This window comes from Boleophthalmus pectinirostris, unplaced genomic scaffold (assembly GCF_026225935.1).
Source record: "Boleophthalmus pectinirostris isolate CB_2022bp ecotype Guang Dong unplaced genomic scaffold, ASM2622593v1 HiC_scaffold_19, whole genome shotgun sequence".
NCBI classification, from domain to species: domain Eukaryota; kingdom Metazoa; phylum Chordata; class Actinopteri; order Gobiiformes; family Gobiidae; genus Boleophthalmus; species Boleophthalmus pectinirostris.
The window spans coordinates 22,811,512-22,829,958 of record NW_026571140.1 but is presented as its reverse complement, the minus strand read 5'-3'; the positions used below and the strand labels follow the sequence as shown (position 1 = coordinate 22,829,958).

Below are 18,447 nucleotides of genomic sequence, written 5' to 3'. Positions count from 1 at the left end.
AAGTAGTGAAAGTCTAAAGTGGATTTGAACGGAACAACATATGGGAGTATTTTTTATATAGATTCATCATTTAACTGGATCATTTCTTGCATGCTTGTGTCATCCCCCACTGTTGAACTTTCTCAATGGCATACCTGTCTGCTAGTACATGAATCATGAAAACATCGCAGCTTCCCCTCTGCGTTTGTCCTGTAACGCTTTAACCCTCCACAGATGAGCAGCTCCTTGTCTTTAATGCTTTCTCAAACTTCCAGGTTCAGAGGGAAGGAAAAGCCAAAAGGTCGAAAGTCACAAAAACTGGGAAATCCCAAAGCAGAGTGTGTTGCAGGTTCACCTTAATAGTTAACTTATCATATCCTAACAACTTCCAGTTTGAACTGTGTTGGGGTTCTTATTTTTTCCATACACAAGATTATTTCTGTCTTTAAAAGTTCAAATTTAAAATGGAAGCATTACTGAAAGTAACAAAACCATGAGTAGACCAGAACACCATTTAACCCAATTTAAACTGAGGTAAGCTATAATGTAGTGTGATAGTGATACTAAGATGTGGCTTCAGTCTTACAATATTATTCAGGGTTTGGTACAGTGTCCAACAGTTATACTGAAATTAGAGTACTGTTACTTTAAAATAATAATTATTAAGTAGAAGTACAAAGTAGTGGGGAAACTACTTTCTTAATGTAATTGGAATGACAAAATAATGTACAAATCTGGTATTTTCAAAAAAAATTAGTACAACACAATAATACCTGAAGGAGAAACAAAAATCTTCAAATCATTTAATACTGAGAATGTAAACTTTTGGCACTTGAAGACCTAATGAAAGTGGGAAGAGAAACCAAAATTTTTACTCAAGTACAATAATTTGATTTAAAACCCCTGCTACTACACTATTACAAAATAAAAAATACTATACCTGTTGTTTTGTTGATGGGAAAAGCCAGTAGGGGACTGCTGCTTTTTTTGAATCTCTGTATTTGAAACTGTAAATCTTTATGTAAACAAATTGTGATAAACTGTAACTCAACCTGTAAGACCTCTAATGCCACAGACACTGAGCAAACGTTTGTCACTGTTTTGCTTGTTTAAGGGCTGTTTGTTACTGTAACATCTGCCTCCATCCTGTCAATTACCAATGTCAGCGAGGTTAAGTGAACATAACAAAAACATGGCACCTTTCTATTCACTAAACGATAGAAGAAAATCATACTTTTCTTGCATTTATGTGTTGTGTTCTATAATCACTTTTGTATCCTCTTCATCTTCCTCATTTACCACCAAATGAGCCAATTAGTGTCCACATGGGAAAACACACATCACTGCTAGTTGTTTGCAGATACAGGAACTAAAATCAATATCCCTGTGGGAATATTAGAGCGTAGTGTGTGAGCTGCCAATGACAGAGATGACACGCTGGTTAACCCTTAAGCACACGACTCCAGGTGCTAAATGTCCTCATTACTCCAAACTCTACAAAGTTCTCACCAGGGCTGGGCTGGACCCTGGATACAGTCACTGCCTTGTTACATATATTTGTATACAGTCAACTGCCTTGTTTTGTAATTCCTTGCTTTATAGAACAAAGCATGTTCAACAAATTAGAAATATAAGCTTTAGAATTTGTTTGTGTTATTAAATGTCAATAGTACATTTGTTTGTTGCTCTACCAGATTAAATGTTTTCATCATTGCCCCAAATAAGAATATAATAATAATAATGTTTAAATCCTCTCATGAGCCTACTAGTTTTTTCTGAAAATATAACTTGTTGCTAGCTGCAAACAAACAAATAAAAACAGAACTTTCTTTCCATAAATAAAGTGCAGCCTGTATATTTTGCTTTTACATTGTTTACGTTCACACTCGCTATGTTCACTGAAGACCACCAAAGGTTGAAGTGAAGTGTTTATTATACCTTAAATATATTTGATATAAAAGTGTCTTTGAAGTGGCTCACCCTGTGGCAGAAAGCCTGTGTTGGGTCTAGACTGGTGGTCTTCAGCAGGTACATGTCATCTCACCAGGCTTTGTATTGTGAACAGACATTTCCCTTTAGCAGAAACACGGCAAAACTCACCCACAGCCTTCCCCTGAGAGGTAGGACAGAATACTGCTGTATTGAAAAGTTGAGAATTTAAAAAAAATTGCTGTGTTTCACAATATGCCTATACCAATTATTTTATTAAGTACATGAATATAGTGTTTCTCAAACTGGCTTTCATATGACTGGGAGTACATGGACTGTCTCTGGTGGTATACATAGCCATCTGCAGCTTGGGAATTTATTTCATCTGAGACAAATCTGTTGGTTTTGTCAATATTTAGAACTACCTTATCCATGGTTTAGTCTCATTTCATTTCATTTTAGACCATGTTTAACCCTAATTTAGGCCTCTAAGATATTGTTTGGCTTTCGGATAAAATGTGAAAGCCAAACAATATCTTAGATGGTACACGGTGTGCAAAATCTGACAGTCACTGCAATAATATAAAGTAAATGTTCTTTCTCTTTTAAAATAATATTATGAAAATACAATACAGTGTATTAAACTGCCTCTACTCCCCTTTTCTCAGGCATGATAACACAATCTATAATCTGAAAACAACCAAATAGGTTTGTAAATTGAGGACAATAGTTGTATATATAATTTTATTTTTATAATGTATTATTATTGTTTTTTTTTTTTTTTTACATTTCATCACAGCAGAATTTTGTGATCCCCATTTTTATAAAAAGACATGAGAAGATTTGACAGTGGTGTTTTAAATGGTACAAATGAGGATTCTTTAGCAGGACAATGGTAAAAGAAGCAGGATGTGTGTCAGAGAGGTTATGGGATTGGCACACTGGTCCTAAACACTTAGATCCCTGCAGTGTGAGCCTCGATATGTCTGTCCTAATTGGTCATATATAGAGCTTTAAAAAAAAATAAAAAAAAAAAATCCTAATTTTGAAGACCTGAGAATCTATAAAATTTTATTACTGTAGTACATGGGTTAATTGACTTGTATGTTCTCTAATTTCTATGTGTGTACAGAGCACCATAGTGCACTTTTCTGGGAGTTGATGAAATTTACAAAATATTAGACTATTAACTTTTGTTGTTTTGGGGGCAAACCCACTGACAGTTATACATTTCCCATTTGTTGAATGCTCTGATGTTTATCTTAAGAATTTTAGAATACAAAAACGAGACACACATTATTTCCATAATGTAAAATAACTTATATGCTCTTGTACTCCTAAAATATGCTAAATATATGAGATAGGCTAATAGATATAGACATAGATAATGCACCAGTATGTCTTTGTACTGTGACTTTTTATGATGTGACACTTTTCCAAACTTCTTATCTGTTGTGTTGTTTGTAGATTCAGGAGCTGAGACTGTATGCGTGCACTCAGAGGTAACATGGGATCATAGGCTCATCTCCTCCCATCAGCGAGGTGTGAAGGCTGAACTCGTCACAGCCTCTCCCCCCTCACACCCGTCCAGGTGTCAAAGCCCCCACAGAGGTGACACTTATCACTGGTCTGGGAAAGACTTTTCATACACACTTCACTGGAAAAGCCTGTCCTGTTTAGCAAATGCAGAAAGACTTCTGAACATGAATGAGTCATGCACAGTGGTGGAAAGAGTACTGAAAACTCATACCCAATTAAAAGTACAGCTACACTAAAAATGCACTCAAGAAAAAGTGCTGCTGCCAAGTAAAACTACAAAGTATGCAAAAATACGAAGTCATCAGTCTTATATAAAACTAAATTGAATAGTTTAAATCTAAGTTCTTTAAGTTGTTTTACACCAGAATCTGCGTATTCTCTGACCTCTGGCTAATCAGAGTATAGGATGCAATGCTGTTATGTGAGTTGTAGGTGTAGAGAGTCGAGCACATACAGCTCTGAGACAGCTGTGGACTGGGACTTGGATTGTACTTAGTAGTAATGATTAAATGTAATGAAGAACAACTACATGACTGGATTTATATTCAATTTTTAAGTTTAAAAATCCACCCCAAAAAGTACAATTACTTAAAAAATCTGCTCCTTTAACTTACTAGTTACTACTAGTAAGTTTCTAACTAGTTACTTTCCACCCCTGCTTCTACAGCACTGACTCGCTTTTTCTTTCTTTCCAAACCAGATTTATCACATGTTATTACTGCAAACCTCTTGAGCTTTGGGAAAAGTGGCTCTATTACCAAACAACGATTACTGTATTATCTGACCAAGTGCTTACTCAGCATGTTGTAGCTCACAGCACACACACTTACACAGTATCTGACCACCTGATGACTGGTCTGCTTTTAGGGGCATATCTCCACGAGTCCTCTCCCCTCCTTTCCTCTGTAGATAAATATGTCAGTCACAGTTATAGGCCATTTGTGTGTGTGTGGAGACAAATTGGGATGCTGAGTCTCTTGGTTTGGTGCTGATAACAAAGCAGACAGGCTTGTCGTACAGTTGTCATAGCATTGGCATTGCATTTTGGTGCAGACTATAATAAAGCTTGGACTCATGGCATCATCCTGTAAACAAAAAGGGAACATGTTGCCTTCAGGGTTTGTGGGAAACTGTAGGCTATTTCAAGAGGACAGCTTTTACTTTAATATTGTTTTAAAGTGGTAACATAAGGTTGATCATTAATTGCATCAGAAAACGACTTTTTCAATGGATGCGCTTATCATAGTAGTGTATTGTTAATTATTTTGTTATTTGAATGATATTGATGTCTAGAGCCTCCAAAATGTTCTTGAAGATGTTAAATTTGCTTAAAAGAACATCTGTAGTTAAAACTTTTTTTCAATTTAAGGTTTTAAAATCTGAAACATTTCCCTGGTCCCCTGGTTGGGAAACACTAAATCTTGTTCTAAAATCTACATCTCTGTTAAAATGTCCCTTTTGTACATTTTAAACAAGCCATGGGGAGCCATTGATATTTAGTATTATTGCCATCCATGCCAAAACAACTCTCATTTGCTGATTCTGTCCAAATGGTTTTCACATTTGAGACCTTCAGTCACTCAAAAGGAGATGTTTTTGCTGGATGTTTGGTATGGGAGGGCTCCACTGCTCTCTGCTGACACGCGCAGGCAGCCAAAATTACTGCAGGAGTGATGCTGAAAGTCATGCATATAAAGTATTTGTGGGTTTTGTTGCTGCCAATTCAAAGGAAAAGAGACGTTTAGACTGCCGTTTGACAAGCTGACTCATAATATATTTCTGCAATGGAAAGATTTGCACAATATTTTTTTTAACCGTCCCAGCGTTGGAGCTCTAAGATGACTGTTAAATTTATTGAGGAGTTTGATATTAATCCCACTTCAAATGTTGTTGGATGTTGACGAAACACTATGCAACTTCTAATGTATAATGGGCACTATTGTATAAATCCTTTAACTATCACTTGCACCGCTGGAGTCGTCTGTGTGTCCACTAAATTAAGGTCTGTTTTGGATCCTTGTAATAACTGTGTCTGACTCAACATTTCATCTTCGCTACACTATGTCAAGTTGTTGCCCTTGTAATTTAGGGGGCCCTGTATTGTGGCGTGTTGCTGATAATAACTGCTTTTCTAAATAATTGGTGTTATTCATTGTTTTGTTCCTTTAATTTGTACTGTCCCACGTGAGGAGTCTGCCAGGTGACAGTGGCCCTGCCTAACAAAGGCGTTTGATGTGTGCTCCTGCAGCTTCATGTAAATAGTTTGGACTGATGTGGGATAAATATTCATCAGGGATAACTGGAGTCACTGTGTTGTTACCGCTTTTCACCTTGATGCTCTCTTTGATATCCTTTCTTCAAAGTAGCCCAATCCTAATCCAAGTTTTTGTTGTAATGGCTGTGTCTTCAGTTGTGAACAAATAGGAAAAAAGCTGATTATCCCTCGCAGTCCTCTAAAAGTGCGGGTACGCCACCTAGTGGAAGTGGGCTGGAACCTACATATAGTACAGACTATTGCAAGTAAATATAACATAGAGAGAGAGAAAATATGTAGTCTTCTTTAAAATCTGCACTTACACTAATTTAATTATTACAAGAGTCTCAAGGTTTAATACGTTCTAAGATGGATGAACTTTTTAAATTATGTTTGGGTTATGACGACCTCTGGTGGTGTCTTGCCTGTGGTGTGAATGTTTTTACAGTGAAACTTAAGAAATATGGCACGCCATCTAATGGCGGGTCGACAAACCACCTTTATGGTTACAATATTGTCAATGAAAAATGTGACCTATCTACCAAACTATCCACAATTTTGGTACACATTTAGATTTTGGACAGTCCTATATACATATATAATGTATATAATTGAGTTTTTTTAATAAATCTGCAGGTCACCATATTCTTAAATTTAGATAATGTATTAAATTGCATAAGGGGAGTGTAATTGGTGATACAGCACTGTTCTAAATCTCAATTTCTCAATAGGTCTCTGTATGTTTGCACATTTTACGCTTTGGTAAATTGAGTATTACCCATTCATTTTTTTTTCATTCATGTAAAACCTGCATTCACAACCAACTTAACGCCCATCCCTCCTGTGCTCAATACATGTTCTCGTGGCCCCTCCCTCTCATCCTGAGGCTGGATACGGCTCTGCCCGGCTCGGCGCTCCCTCCTCCCTGTCATCTGCGGCTGTGCTGGAGAGAGCGGGGATGTCTCCACAGCGTGCACCGGCATAATGCGCAAATGAATCGGGCAAGCGACTTTTCAGTTACATTGAGAGAGATGAACTCATAAAAAAGAGCTCAAATCCACAAAATGCCCAAGTCTAGCGATGTAATCAGTTTCATTTTTGCTGCAGAGACGACTGACATGCTAAGCCCCGGATTCAAACTACCAAACCACCGAGGCATGAACTGACATTACTTTCTGAGGTAAGACATCACTAAACACAACGATATTGGACAGGCATTTTTCTAAATTGCATTAAAACCTGGCTATGAATTCTAGTACTATGACTGAGTTCTGGGGTGTACTAGTCTAATAGGCTGCAACAGCATCTTGTCTATTGGTGGACAAAAGCTAGATGCTGAGCTGTGATTGGTTGTTGGTAATGTCTGTCATGTGGTCTGCTGTGTTCTCCAGTCATCATATGGCCTCATGATTAGGGCTGTTTAGCAATGTAGGCTATATAGTAAGGCGTGGTTCAGATGACATGAAGCTGAGTAGTTAGGAGGGAAATGACAGGGCAAAACTAAATAAATTTGCCAACATGATACATTTATCATTTTATTATACATTGGTACAATTGAACATTTTAGGTATTGCTCTTGTATGTTACTCTATATGCAGACTACACTTGAAAAAAATTAAGACAAGAAAGCAGCAACTGTTAAGTTAAAAACATACATTGCCAGATTCTGACTTAGCCATATTATACTCAGTCATGCACCGTGCACAGCAGTGAGCTGTAGGAAACAGTCATATGATGCTGGTCAGGCTTAAAATATTAGAGAGTGAGACTAAAGCAGTAAAAACATTCAATAACAAATCCTGTCACTGTGTTCAGTGATGTTTCCAACACATCAGGAGAAGTACTGAAATCAATTATAATTTTTATAATTAAAATTTAATGAAAAAGACACAATTTTAATCAAATTTCAAATAGAAGAAAACAGAGAAAAACACTTTGAAATGTTCTGTAGCCGATTAAAATATAAAGTCCAAAACAGAACCCAGCATTATTTTCCCAATATTTGATAGAAATGTGTTTTTAGGAGGCTGACCTGACACTGATTACAAAGAGTGTTCATGGTCAGGAGCTGATTGAGTGGTTCTATTAAATTCTCCACAAAATGTTTCCAGTGTGATTTAGATGATGGAGCTTCTTTCCCTGGGCAGAATAAAACATCTCCTAAGGTGTCTTTCATGTCTGTTATTTTGGATTATGCAGGTTACATTTTCCTCATCAAAATATAGGGCTTTGCCTCATTTTCCCACGTCACAGATGCTTTCACAAGTGACTTTTTCATCAATGGCTCATCCTGCCAAGTCTGTATTTAACAAGATGTTATCATCGTCTTTAATTTAGATTTTATGTTTTTAGGTTTACCCAAGGCTTGTCTCTAAACTGGACGCAACAAGAGCAAAGCAAAGCTACAAGAGAAGCTGTGAAAAGCAGACCAAGTGACTTTTGGTCTAATCACCGTCATACACAATGTACTCCCCTCAGAGCCTTCACCGCTGGGGCATCACTCACAGTGAAAGCATGGAGAGATTGGCTTACAGTCAAGGTATGTGTCAACAGAAATATTGGTTTAATCTGACCTACTTTCTCTGTCTTAGTCCAAGATGAACAGAAAAGTTTGTGATATAAGTACATATATTTTGTAAAGAAAAACATGTGGCTTGGGGGAAAGAATTTAAGGACGACATTCTACCCCTTTGAGCTTTTTTTTAAAATATACCCCATTTCTTATTACAAGCCTACCATTTTAGTCTATTTAAGAATTTATCCTGATACAGATCATAGAATAACTAGTAAATGGTCACATCTATATAATGCTCTACTTTCAAAACACCCAAATCATTTTACATCAAGGAACCACTCACCCATTCATACATATTCATACACCAGCATATGCAGACACTCGGGGTGAAATTCTTTAAGAGTCTTGCCTATGGACACAACAACAGTACACATGCATTCATCTGTGGAAGTTAGGACGCAACCACCATCCTGTGGGCCAGTGTGGTTCAGCAACAATATTTACCAACTGAGCTACTGTCTCTCATAGGCTTAGACTTAGACTTAGAGACACTTTATTGACTCAAGGGAAATTATTTGGACACAGTAGCTCACACATCACGATATATAATGATAACAAAGAGCAAAAAATAAATGGTTATGACAAATTCAAAATAAGTAGCAAAAATAAGTAAAAGGGACATTGGGCAGATTGACAAACTGATCCATAAAGCTGGATACATGATCGGCTGTGAGGCGGAGGTATTTGTCACAGTGAGGGACAGGAGGACACTGGACAAACTGCTCTCCATCATGGACACTCCTGCTCACCCACTGCACCAGACTGTAGAGGGACAGATAATACTCCCTACAACAGTACAACATCTCACCTACTGCACCAGACTATAGAGGGACAGCAGAGTTCATTCTCCAGCAGGCTCCTACATCTCCACTCAAACAGTGAGAGATACAGGACTCCATTCTCCATACTCCATACAACTGTACAACAGCTCACCTTTATGTAACAGATAATACTCCCTACAACTGAACAACAACTCACTCTTATGTCCAAATAATTTCCCTTTTCCCTTCCCGTGGATCAATAAAGTTTGTCGAAGTCTAAGTCTAATTCTAAAAAAAAAAAATGCAAGAAACTGGTGTCAAATAAGGCATAATTATATAAATGTTGACACAAGTCTCTCTATTTTTATGCTTCTTTTTTTTATATATATAAATTTTTTAATTGGGTAACTACATTAAATCAGGCCTATAACATTCAGAGTTGTTACTCCAATTACGTGTGGCCCGTGTGTGAAGATGTAATCTCCCATGCCGCCACCAGAGGCCGCTAGTGACCAAACTGTAGTGATTACGTAGTGCTTATCTTTTGTGTCTTGCTCTGGGCCGCTCTCGTGAGCCTCTGACACCGCCCCTCTGGTGGTGGGAGCAGCGGTACCGTCAGAGGGCAACTATTGCTTTGGACTGCGCGCTGTAAACAAACCCCAAATCCACGATGTCCAGGAAATCGGATTTTTCCCCGGTTGCAGAGGCGGTAAGCGGAACGAGTTTTCGCCATGTAGCTGCCTGACGCCTACGCTTCGGTGTCCGCGTTTGTATTTTTGACACTATCCTGCAGACCTGTCATTGTTTTTACCGGTGATCTAATCTCGGAGCGTTGTTATGTGGGTCTGCAGCTTGATTTTTTTACTCCGTTGCCGCTGAGATTGGCGTGTGCAATGCTGTAACTGCGATCCAGAGTCCAGAGGTACACCAACATGGCATCGTCCGCTGAGCACGACTTGTCTTTGGCTGAAGCGGACGGCAACAAGGAAAAGTCTCAGGTGTTTGGGATTTTGAGGCTGCAGGAGGATAAATCTGGAGGTGTGGATAAGGCCAACAGCAGCAGTAGCAGCAGTGCCAGTGCGAGAGGTTCAGGAGACGGGCGATGGCAGGCTCCTATCTTTGCTTTGGCCAGGAAAGCATCCGAGACCATTTCAGGGAGTATTCACGTCCTGCCCAAAGTGTCGGAGCACAGGACGTCTCTACCTGGGGAGTGGACTATGCAAGGTACAGCGTAAACAAAGAGCTGTTTCGACGTTCACTGGTTTATTATAAATGTTCTTGAATGCGTCTTAATTTGATATAACATGACATCACCAGTCTCTGTGTAACCAATTGATTTTCCATCGTGCTCTCATGAGATGCTCTCATCCGCTGTCCCTGGTGGCTACACAGCCCTGCAGATCACATGTGGCTTTTATGTAGAAGTACAAAGACAGTATATGTCTTTGTGTGTCGTGCTTTGTGCTCTATAGGCCTCTGGTATGCTTAAAATATTCAACAATATTAATATTCAATACACAACATCTGCTAAAGTTGTCCTTTTGCCTTCTACCTTTTAGAATGCAAAACTGTGGACCATTACAGAGAGTGTGCTATAGGTGCATCTCACAAAGTTCATTCGAGCTAATCATCAGTATTGTTCATATACACATCAACTACTGTATAGCCAGTGTACCATTACCAAGCAAAAAAGTTTGAAAGGTATAATTGTCAAAATGTATAAATAAATAAAAAATGTGTTTCCATTCTGCAGTGGAGGAAAGAGTATGCAAAGGTCAAATAATTAAATAGTTTAAAGCTGAATAAAGTTGCTGTAAACCACAATTTCCATAGTTTTTAATATTCATTTACAAGTGCATGTTTGAAAGTCTGTCCAATTATCATATACTTGTTTATTTGATATCAATACTTGTAACTGGTTTCTTTTCACCCCTGCCATACTATGTGTAAGTGTATAATAAAACTGTACTTACAATCACTCAGGACTCACAGTTGTTTTGTTTGTGATTTTCCTGTCTCTCTGCAGCCTTCCGTGACCCGATGGCCATGGAGCGCGCTAACCTGTTGAATATGGCCAAGCTGAGCATCAAGGGTCTGATTGAGTCTGCGCTGAGCTTCGGGAGGACCCTGGACTCAGACTATCCCCCTCTGCAGCAGTTCTTCGTTGTCATGGAGCACTGCCTCAAACATGGCCTTAAAGGTAAACATGTCAGAATATGGTTCATTAGCCTCAGATGTGAACTAGCTGTTTTCTTACAATAAAAATCAGTTTATAGCGTCTAAAAATACCTTTTGCACATTTTCAGTGAAGAAGTCTTTCCTGGGCTTTAACAAGTCTCTGTGGGGTCCTCTTGAGTTGGTAGAAAAACTGTGCCCTGAAGCAGCAGAGATCTCGGCATCAGTGCGAGACCTTCCAGGACTTAAGTAAGCCTCTGTATTACAGCCGTGTTTACTATTCACATGCGGCCAGAGTATCTCTAGAATGTGACCAGAGAAAGAAAGCACCCGTTTTACTTTCACTTTAACAATCCTGCTCAGGCCTGTGAGCAACATGCGCAATATTATTTGAGCCATCTGTGATTACTGGGGAATGCCTGGAACCATACATACATCTGTATTTAGTTTTACAGTAATTAAGAGTGTATTCATAATATTACTGTTTCAAAAACAAAACCATACTTGTATCATTTACAAACCCATATCAATGAATCAGGTGATTTTTAGTTTCTATCACATGGGCCAAATGAGGAACAGTTGTAAAGTCGATGATGGAAACATCATTGTTTCCTTTGGGGCTGCTGAGTCAGGCCAGCTTCCTTGTGACGAACAGGTTTTAACTTTTAAACTGGCTACTTACAGAATGTGCCTGAAAACAAATTATAGCCTGTAGTTCAAAATAAAAAATCACTGTTACTGATCCAATAGGTGTAATGGTATGGTGCTAAAGTGTTGCTTTACACAGATTTAGTGTGCGTTGCCATGAGTGCAATATCTGCTCTATTTCCATTGCGTTGAATCTGATTATGTTTGTGCTGCACAGGACTCCACTGGGAAGAGCTAGAGCCTGGCTGCGCTTGGCTCTGATGCAGAAGCGGCTGGCCGACTATCTGCGTTTACTCATCACTCGGAAGGATCTGCTCAGGTACACCAACAGAGCATCACAAACTAATAAATAAATTATAATAAATAAATAGCATGTATTTGACTGGTCTTTGCTTTTTAGTGACTTCTATGAGAATTCAGCCCTGATGCTGGAGGAGGAGGGTGCAGTAATAGTCGGCCTGCTGGTGGGCCTTAATGTCATAGATGCCAATCTTTGTGTCAAAGGCGAGGACCTGGATACACAGGTAACTGTCTGTGTACTTAAAATGTTACTTTGAATCAACAGATGAAATCTTGGACATTTATTTTTTCAGGTTAACTACATTAACTCTTAGTGAGCTCTGGGGAAATTCTTTCATGTTGTATTTTTTTTAATTGTCCCATAGGTTGGTGTAATAGACTTCTCCATGTACTTGAAGAGTGATATTGATGACTACAGGAGCGAGGAGAGGTATGCACACACAGCGCGCACACTCTCTGTCTCTGTCTGGGCTAAAACTGTAACTCTAGTCCCTCTGTTTCCTTGACAACAGGAATAGCCAGATAGCAACGATACTGGACCAAAAGAACTACATTGAAGAGCTGAACCGGCAGCTCAAGTAAGGAACCACTAAAGCCCCGTAGGTGTTATGTAATTTCATTCATTTCTGTAATATGGTGTCTCATTTGTCTTCATTAGCACAACTGTACACAGTCTACAGGGCAGAGTAGATTCATTAGAGAAATCAAACTCTAAACTCATTGAAGAGGTAAGAAAGCGCAAAAACACTACTGAGGAGAGGGTTGAAATGTCCAAAGAATATTCAAATTTTTAATGACATCTTTTTATTTGTCTTCACGCAGTTAGCCATTGCAAAAAACAATATTATCAAACTACAGGAGGAAAACCAGCAGCTAAGGAGTGAAAACAGTCTAATATTACTGAAGGCACAGCAGCACTTAGAGGTAAGAGCATAAATAAACAACAGAAACACTGAAAGAGAATTGAGAGCTCTGATCCCATGTTGTTTTTTAAGGTAACCCAGGGTGATGTCTCGGTGGAGAGAGACACTTACAAACAGTCTCGTCAGGGTTTGGATGAAATGTACAATGAAGCTCGGAGACAACTGAAAGAGGAGTGCCAGCTCAGACAGGTCACACCAAAGCAGCTTTGTCAGAAACCGTTTATTTAGTAAAACCCTTTAGCATGTATTTTGAACATGTTTCTTTCTCTTAAGGATGTGGAAAATGAGTTGGTGGCCCAGGTGTCAATGAAGCAGGAGATGGAGCTGGCAATGAAACTTCTAGAAAAAGACATTCATGAAAAACAGGTACTGAAACTAAAATGTTGTGTTATATAAAGCAGTAAAAATTATATTTGTACAAAGTAGTAAAGGGGCCATATTATGCTGTTTTCTGATTTATGTTATAAAGTTTCCTCATCACAAACATACCTAGTGTTGTGTTTGTTTCATTCACACGTTAAACAAAAAAATAAAAATAAAACACTCCACTTTGTGATGTTATGTGGTAATGCAAGAAGTGCTCCACCTCCATACACCTTCACTAGAATCACTTGGATTATTTCAGGCCTGGAAGTGCCAATCTCTACTGAACTAAAGGTAAAAGGTAGCTGTTAACTTTAAAACTACCATCTCATGACATCACAAAGTGGAACAGAGCATTTTGAGCTTTGGAGATGTAGACAGACTAATAATAAAGGATTCCTCAAACGTGTGAATGAAACTAAACACAACTTTTTTGAGAAGTTAACAACATTTTAACGTGGCTTAAAGCTCACAAGAATCATTTTTGTGTAAAATTGGACCTTTGATAACTATAACATTTAATTTTTATTTTATTTGTTCATAGGACACGCTGATTGGTCTGAGGCATCAATTAGATGAGGTGAAGGCCATTAATGTTGAGATGTACCAGAAGATGCAGGTATGGATTTGAACAGTGTAGCTCATATAATTTAGCCTAATCTGCAAAAGTGCAAATCCATCTGTAATGTGGGAATAATTTTGACTCAGACTTCTGACGATGAGATGAAGAAAAAGAATGACATGATCAGCCGACTAGAAGAAAAGACCAATCAAATCACTGCCACCATGAAACAACTGGAGCAAAGGTGAGGAATGTGGGGACTATTTTCAACCCCCTTTTGAAAGCCCCATGATGCAGTTAGTGTTTATAATTCATAAACACACATATCAAAATTGGTTCAGGAACAATGAAAGCATGCACCATTTGTGAGTTTCATTTGGGTTGCTTGTACCTGTAATGTAATGCTTGGTCATTGAAGCCTTGTGAGCCCTCTCATCCCACTTCACCCTCCCATCCCACCTACATTGATTTAGTGATTTATTCATCATGTGTCTATAAATGTTTAAAAGTTATATTCATGTTTAATTATATTGAAATAATTTAGTTAGGTGCATACATTTAATAGAATTTTACAATGATCACTTATGGCATCCTCCATTTTCCTCCTCATTTAACTCTATTGAGATATAAAGTAAGACGTTATGGGAGATTAGTTGTGTATTGACAGTCTTTCTTCCTTCTTTTCCTCTTTTCTTCTGCTCTCTGTCCATTGGCTTTGACCCATTCTTCATTCATCTTTTCATTTTGATCACTTCATACCTCATAATTCAACCCATCTTTCTGCTCTGTGCAGTGACAAAGATCTTTTAAGTCAGACGAGAACACTCGCTATGTCATTTGTCAAGTGTGCCAGCACAGACACAGAGCATCAGTACAAACTGGTCAAGGACATTTCCTTCTGAAGTTTGCTAATAGACCCCATTTACTTTTAACTAGTCATTTGTGTTTTCTAGCACAATTTTGGTTTAGAGCCGAAAGATTATTTATATTTTTTATGTATGTGTTACTTAGACTTAGTAGCACATAAAGGTCCAAAGAGCAGAGGACCATGTATACTCATTTTATTCAAACACCTAACCATATTGTCATATCATATTATGTGATATTGTTGAAAATGTTAAAATACTAACCCAGACTCCTGTACAGTGCAATAATGTGTTCATTTTTAACCACAGTACAGTACGTTAAACCTACTCTTTTTCAAGTTGACCGTTGACACAAAGCTAACCCCTGAGCAGTAGTGATATACTTGACTAGCTTAAGCATCAGTGAGGCACTTGTCCACTGGTAATGAATGAACCACTAACTGACCTTAAAGGGGTTTTCTGTACGTTTTTAGGAGGACTTGAAACCTTCTCCTTTCTCTATGGAGATGTTGTTGTTTTGCCTGGAATATTCTACAAAAAAAACATAAGTGATATACTCCACTTAATCAAGTATGTATTTGGAAATAAAAATAATTGAATAAATGTAATTGAATAAATACAATAAAATTTATTCCAATAACAATAGCAATAACATTTTCATGAGACAAGCAGGTAATGGAAAATCTTGTGCAGCAAGATTCAGTCTCATTATATTTGTGAGCTCAAACTCACTACAAATATGAATCTTGGGTTGGTCATGTTAGGGGACTGACCCTCCACCAGAAAACTTACGTAGTGCACCTTTAAACTCTAAGTAGGCATTTTAGTGCTTTATCTTTTGCCTAGTAACAGGTCATCACCAGGTCCTGCATGTCACCACGTGCACTTTGCTGAACAGCTTGGTTGGACTGGAGTCCTCGTGTGAGGCCTCGTGCTTGGGTTTACGCTGCATGTGTGTGATCAGCTCTGCCTTTACCCCCCATTGGTTTGAACTGTAAATGTTAAATGAACATAACAGGACTAAAATATTTGTTTAATATACAACTGGGATAGTAAGTTGAACTTGTGAATCATTTGTACTGGAAAACTGCGTACTATAAACATTTAATCAGGGGATACAGGATGTGAATGTGTGTTTGTGGCATTTTAAATCTGTATTAGAAGTAACCATTCTACTCATGTACTTCTCCCTGAAACTTTTTTGAAGAGATACCCCCTAGTTAATAATAATGTTGTTTAACATGCTAATACTGTCTGTCACGCACCATGATCAATAAAATTAGTTGTTTTAAGTTGTTGGATTTTTTTGGCATTTTTAAAAATAATAATTATTTATATAACAACACTGAGAACAACTATGTGGCTGGGGGAATTTCTTGAACTTATATATTCACCTTTCAAATCAGGAAAATTATAATTGTCCTTTTGCATTTTCACATTTACCATCTTCAACTGCATCCTCATCCTCTGTTCATTTTTACTTTGTCATTATTCTTTTTGACATCCTCTTCCACATTTGAGTTTTTCTCTCCATGGTCCTGAGTTTGTTCCTGGTTATAATGGTGCAGATTACAGGAGGCTGAGAGGCATCGCACCTCCGCCGAAGAGGGAACCAGGCGCTTCAAGCTGGACTTTGCCAACAAAGCTGACAGCCTGCAACGGCAGATTGCACAGAGGGAGAAACAACTGTAAGAAACCAATTATATAACTAATGAAATGTTAACAGTTCCATTTGGTTTTAAGCAGTGACTGAAATAAAATGCTGTATATGATTGTTTTGATGTTTGATGTTTTGTGTGATGTTATTTCACAGACAGCAGCTGGAGACTGACCTAAAGATTGAGAGGGAGTGGAGGCAGACACTACAAAATGATCTGCACAGAGAAAAGGACACTGTAGCTCAGCTCGGCGCAGAGGCTCTACAGATAAATGGTTTAAAAAAGGTAGAAAATAATACATTTTAAATAATCATTTTATCTTGTGTAGTTGTAGTCCATGTGACTGATACATTGTTTGCTTTTACATTTAGGAGTTTCATCGTCTTCAGGATGAAAACATTCAGCTAAAGTCGATCTGTGAAGATCAGGAGCAGGCACTTGAGGAACTCGGCTCTAAACTTAGCGAGTATGTTTAATTTATTTTACTTCTTTTTTCTTTTAATATGGCTAATTTGAATTCCTCAATTGATTATAATTCCAGATCTAAATTGAAGATTGAAGACATTAAGGAGGCCAACAAAGCCCTCCAGGTAAAGCCACTATTTTAACATACATGCTTATGCCAAATAGAGAAGGAGCATCATTAAGTAAATTGGCTGAATTTTTTTAGGGTGGTCAGGTTTGGCTGAAGGACAAAGATGCCACTCACTGTAAGCTCTGTGAGAAAGAGTTTTCCATCTCCAGACGAAAGGCAAGTTTTCACACTTCCTCTCTACACCATGTATAATATTTTATTTAAATGTGTTTGTTTGTTTGCAGCATCACTGTAGAAACTGTGGAGAGATTTTCTGTAACAGTTGCTCTGACAACGAGCTGCCTCTGCCCGCCTCGCCCAAACCGGTGCGAGTGTGTGACACGTGCCACGCCCTCCTCCTCCAACGCTGCTCCTCCAACACCACATAAAGCAGACAGGGAACCATCTCTACCCTCAACTCAGATACTACAAGATATCATTTAACTGTACCAACGCTGCTATGAATGCATGGACAAGCCACTTCTGTATTATATTTATTTATTCGAACTCTCGCTGCATTCATAACCATATTCCATAACATGGACCTATTTTTAAGCACCATAAACTACTATTCAGGTGTTTTTCACATTAAGTCTTAAATTTCTACCAACATAAACAACAAAATTATTGCATAAAATATTACTAGTTTGTCAGCTAAAGCATTTGCTAGAAACGGATCAACGTTTTAGACAGAAAAAAAACATATTATACCATATTTTACATTTTGTGCCATATTAGAGTCTACTTATTATAATTTTTATGACATTAAGAGTAGATCAATTTGTCACCCGCCACAGGACCAGACAATTTTACATTATTAACACTATATTAGCAAAATGGTCCATGTTAAAAACATTTCAAAATAGTGGTGCTGAAAGGACCAGGACTATTGAGTAACTTATTGCCACAAACGGACAATTTCAATCAGTGAGAAGAGACTTGAGGCACTGACCATGATTCCCCATGTGCCATTTAAATATTAAATTGTGTATATATTTTTAAGCACAATGTTAAGTGAGGTTTTATCTGATAATTTAAGAACCACTTTGTACTGCTGCTGCAAACAGGAGGGTTTTGAACTGCCTAAAATGTCTTTAATATTCTACTGCAGATAGTTTACATTTTTTTTGTTTTTGTCTTTTTACATGGCCTATGTTCAGCATGATTCTGAATGAGGCCAGGCTGATGGTTTACTTTCATTACTTCTACTGTAATCATAACAGATTTGTTCAGTACAATCTGATCATTACTGTGGCCTTTTGCTGGATACATTCTGCCAATGATGTTTGCCAAGAAAATTAACTGTGTAGCAATCTGATTAAAGTCACATTTGTAAGTAAA

General features: G+C 38.0%; 1 protein-coding gene and 1 long non-coding RNA gene across 5 annotated transcripts in view; one reads left to right on the top strand and one right to left on the bottom strand.

The window, feature by feature from the left end:
- The window catches only part of LOC129409148 (uncharacterized), a 26,896-nt gene extending 15,393 nt beyond the window's left edge, over window positions 1-11,503 (bottom strand). The window contains exons 1-3 of one of the 2 annotated variants that reach the window (XR_008632270.1): window positions 11,327-11,503; window positions 11,011-11,230; window positions 10,255-10,431 (exon numbers count right to left, since the gene is read on the bottom strand). This is a non-coding gene — a long non-coding RNA (uncharacterized LOC129409148). Of the gene's footprint in view, window positions 1-10,254; window positions 10,432-11,010; window positions 11,231-11,326 lie in introns of those variants that run through there. The other variant, XR_008632269.1, reaches the window with a different exon arrangement.
- On the top strand, window positions 6,568-18,447 carry rufy2 (RUN and FYVE domain containing 2). 3 transcript variants are annotated; one of them, XM_055154292.1, is made up of 20 exons: window positions 6,568-6,881; window positions 8,054-8,240; window positions 11,064-11,237; window positions 11,344-11,461; window positions 12,078-12,179; window positions 12,261-12,384; window positions 12,526-12,590; window positions 12,673-12,738; window positions 12,819-12,888; window positions 12,983-13,084; window positions 13,156-13,272; window positions 13,357-13,449; window positions 13,991-14,065; window positions 14,155-14,252; window positions 16,443-16,562; window positions 16,688-16,817; window positions 16,904-16,998; window positions 17,074-17,122; window positions 17,203-17,283; window positions 17,352-18,447. In XM_055154292.1, the coding sequence occupies exons 2-20, from the start codon at window positions 8,165-8,167 to the stop codon at window positions 17,493-17,495; spliced, it is 1,899 nt and encodes a 632-aa protein (XP_055010267.1). In that variant the 5' UTR covers window positions 6,568-6,881; window positions 8,054-8,164; the 3' UTR covers window positions 17,496-18,447. The 3 variants fall into 3 exon arrangements, with proteins under 3 accessions (XP_055010267.1, XP_020796994.1, XP_055010268.1); XM_020941335.2 differs by lacking the exons at window positions 6,568-6,881; window positions 8,054-8,240 and adding an exon at window positions 9,970-10,261; XM_055154293.1 differs by lacking the exons at window positions 6,568-6,881; window positions 8,054-8,240; window positions 16,443-16,562; ... (3 more) ...; window positions 17,203-17,283; window positions 17,352-18,447 and adding exons at window positions 9,970-10,261; window positions 14,802-16,166.

Coding starts and splice junctions, on each gene's coding strand:
- rufy2 (XM_020941335.2), top strand. CDS start 9,970: ATGGCATCGTCCGCTGAGCACGACTTGTCTTTGGCTGAAGCGGACGGC. Junction 14,253..16,442: donor ATGAAACAACTGGAGCAAAG/GTGAGGAATGTG, acceptor ATAATGGTGCAG/ATTACAGGAGGCTGAGAGGC. Junction 16,999..17,073: donor CTCGGCTCTAAACTTAGCGA/GTATGTTTAATT, acceptor TTATAATTCCAG/ATCTAAATTGAAGATTGAAG.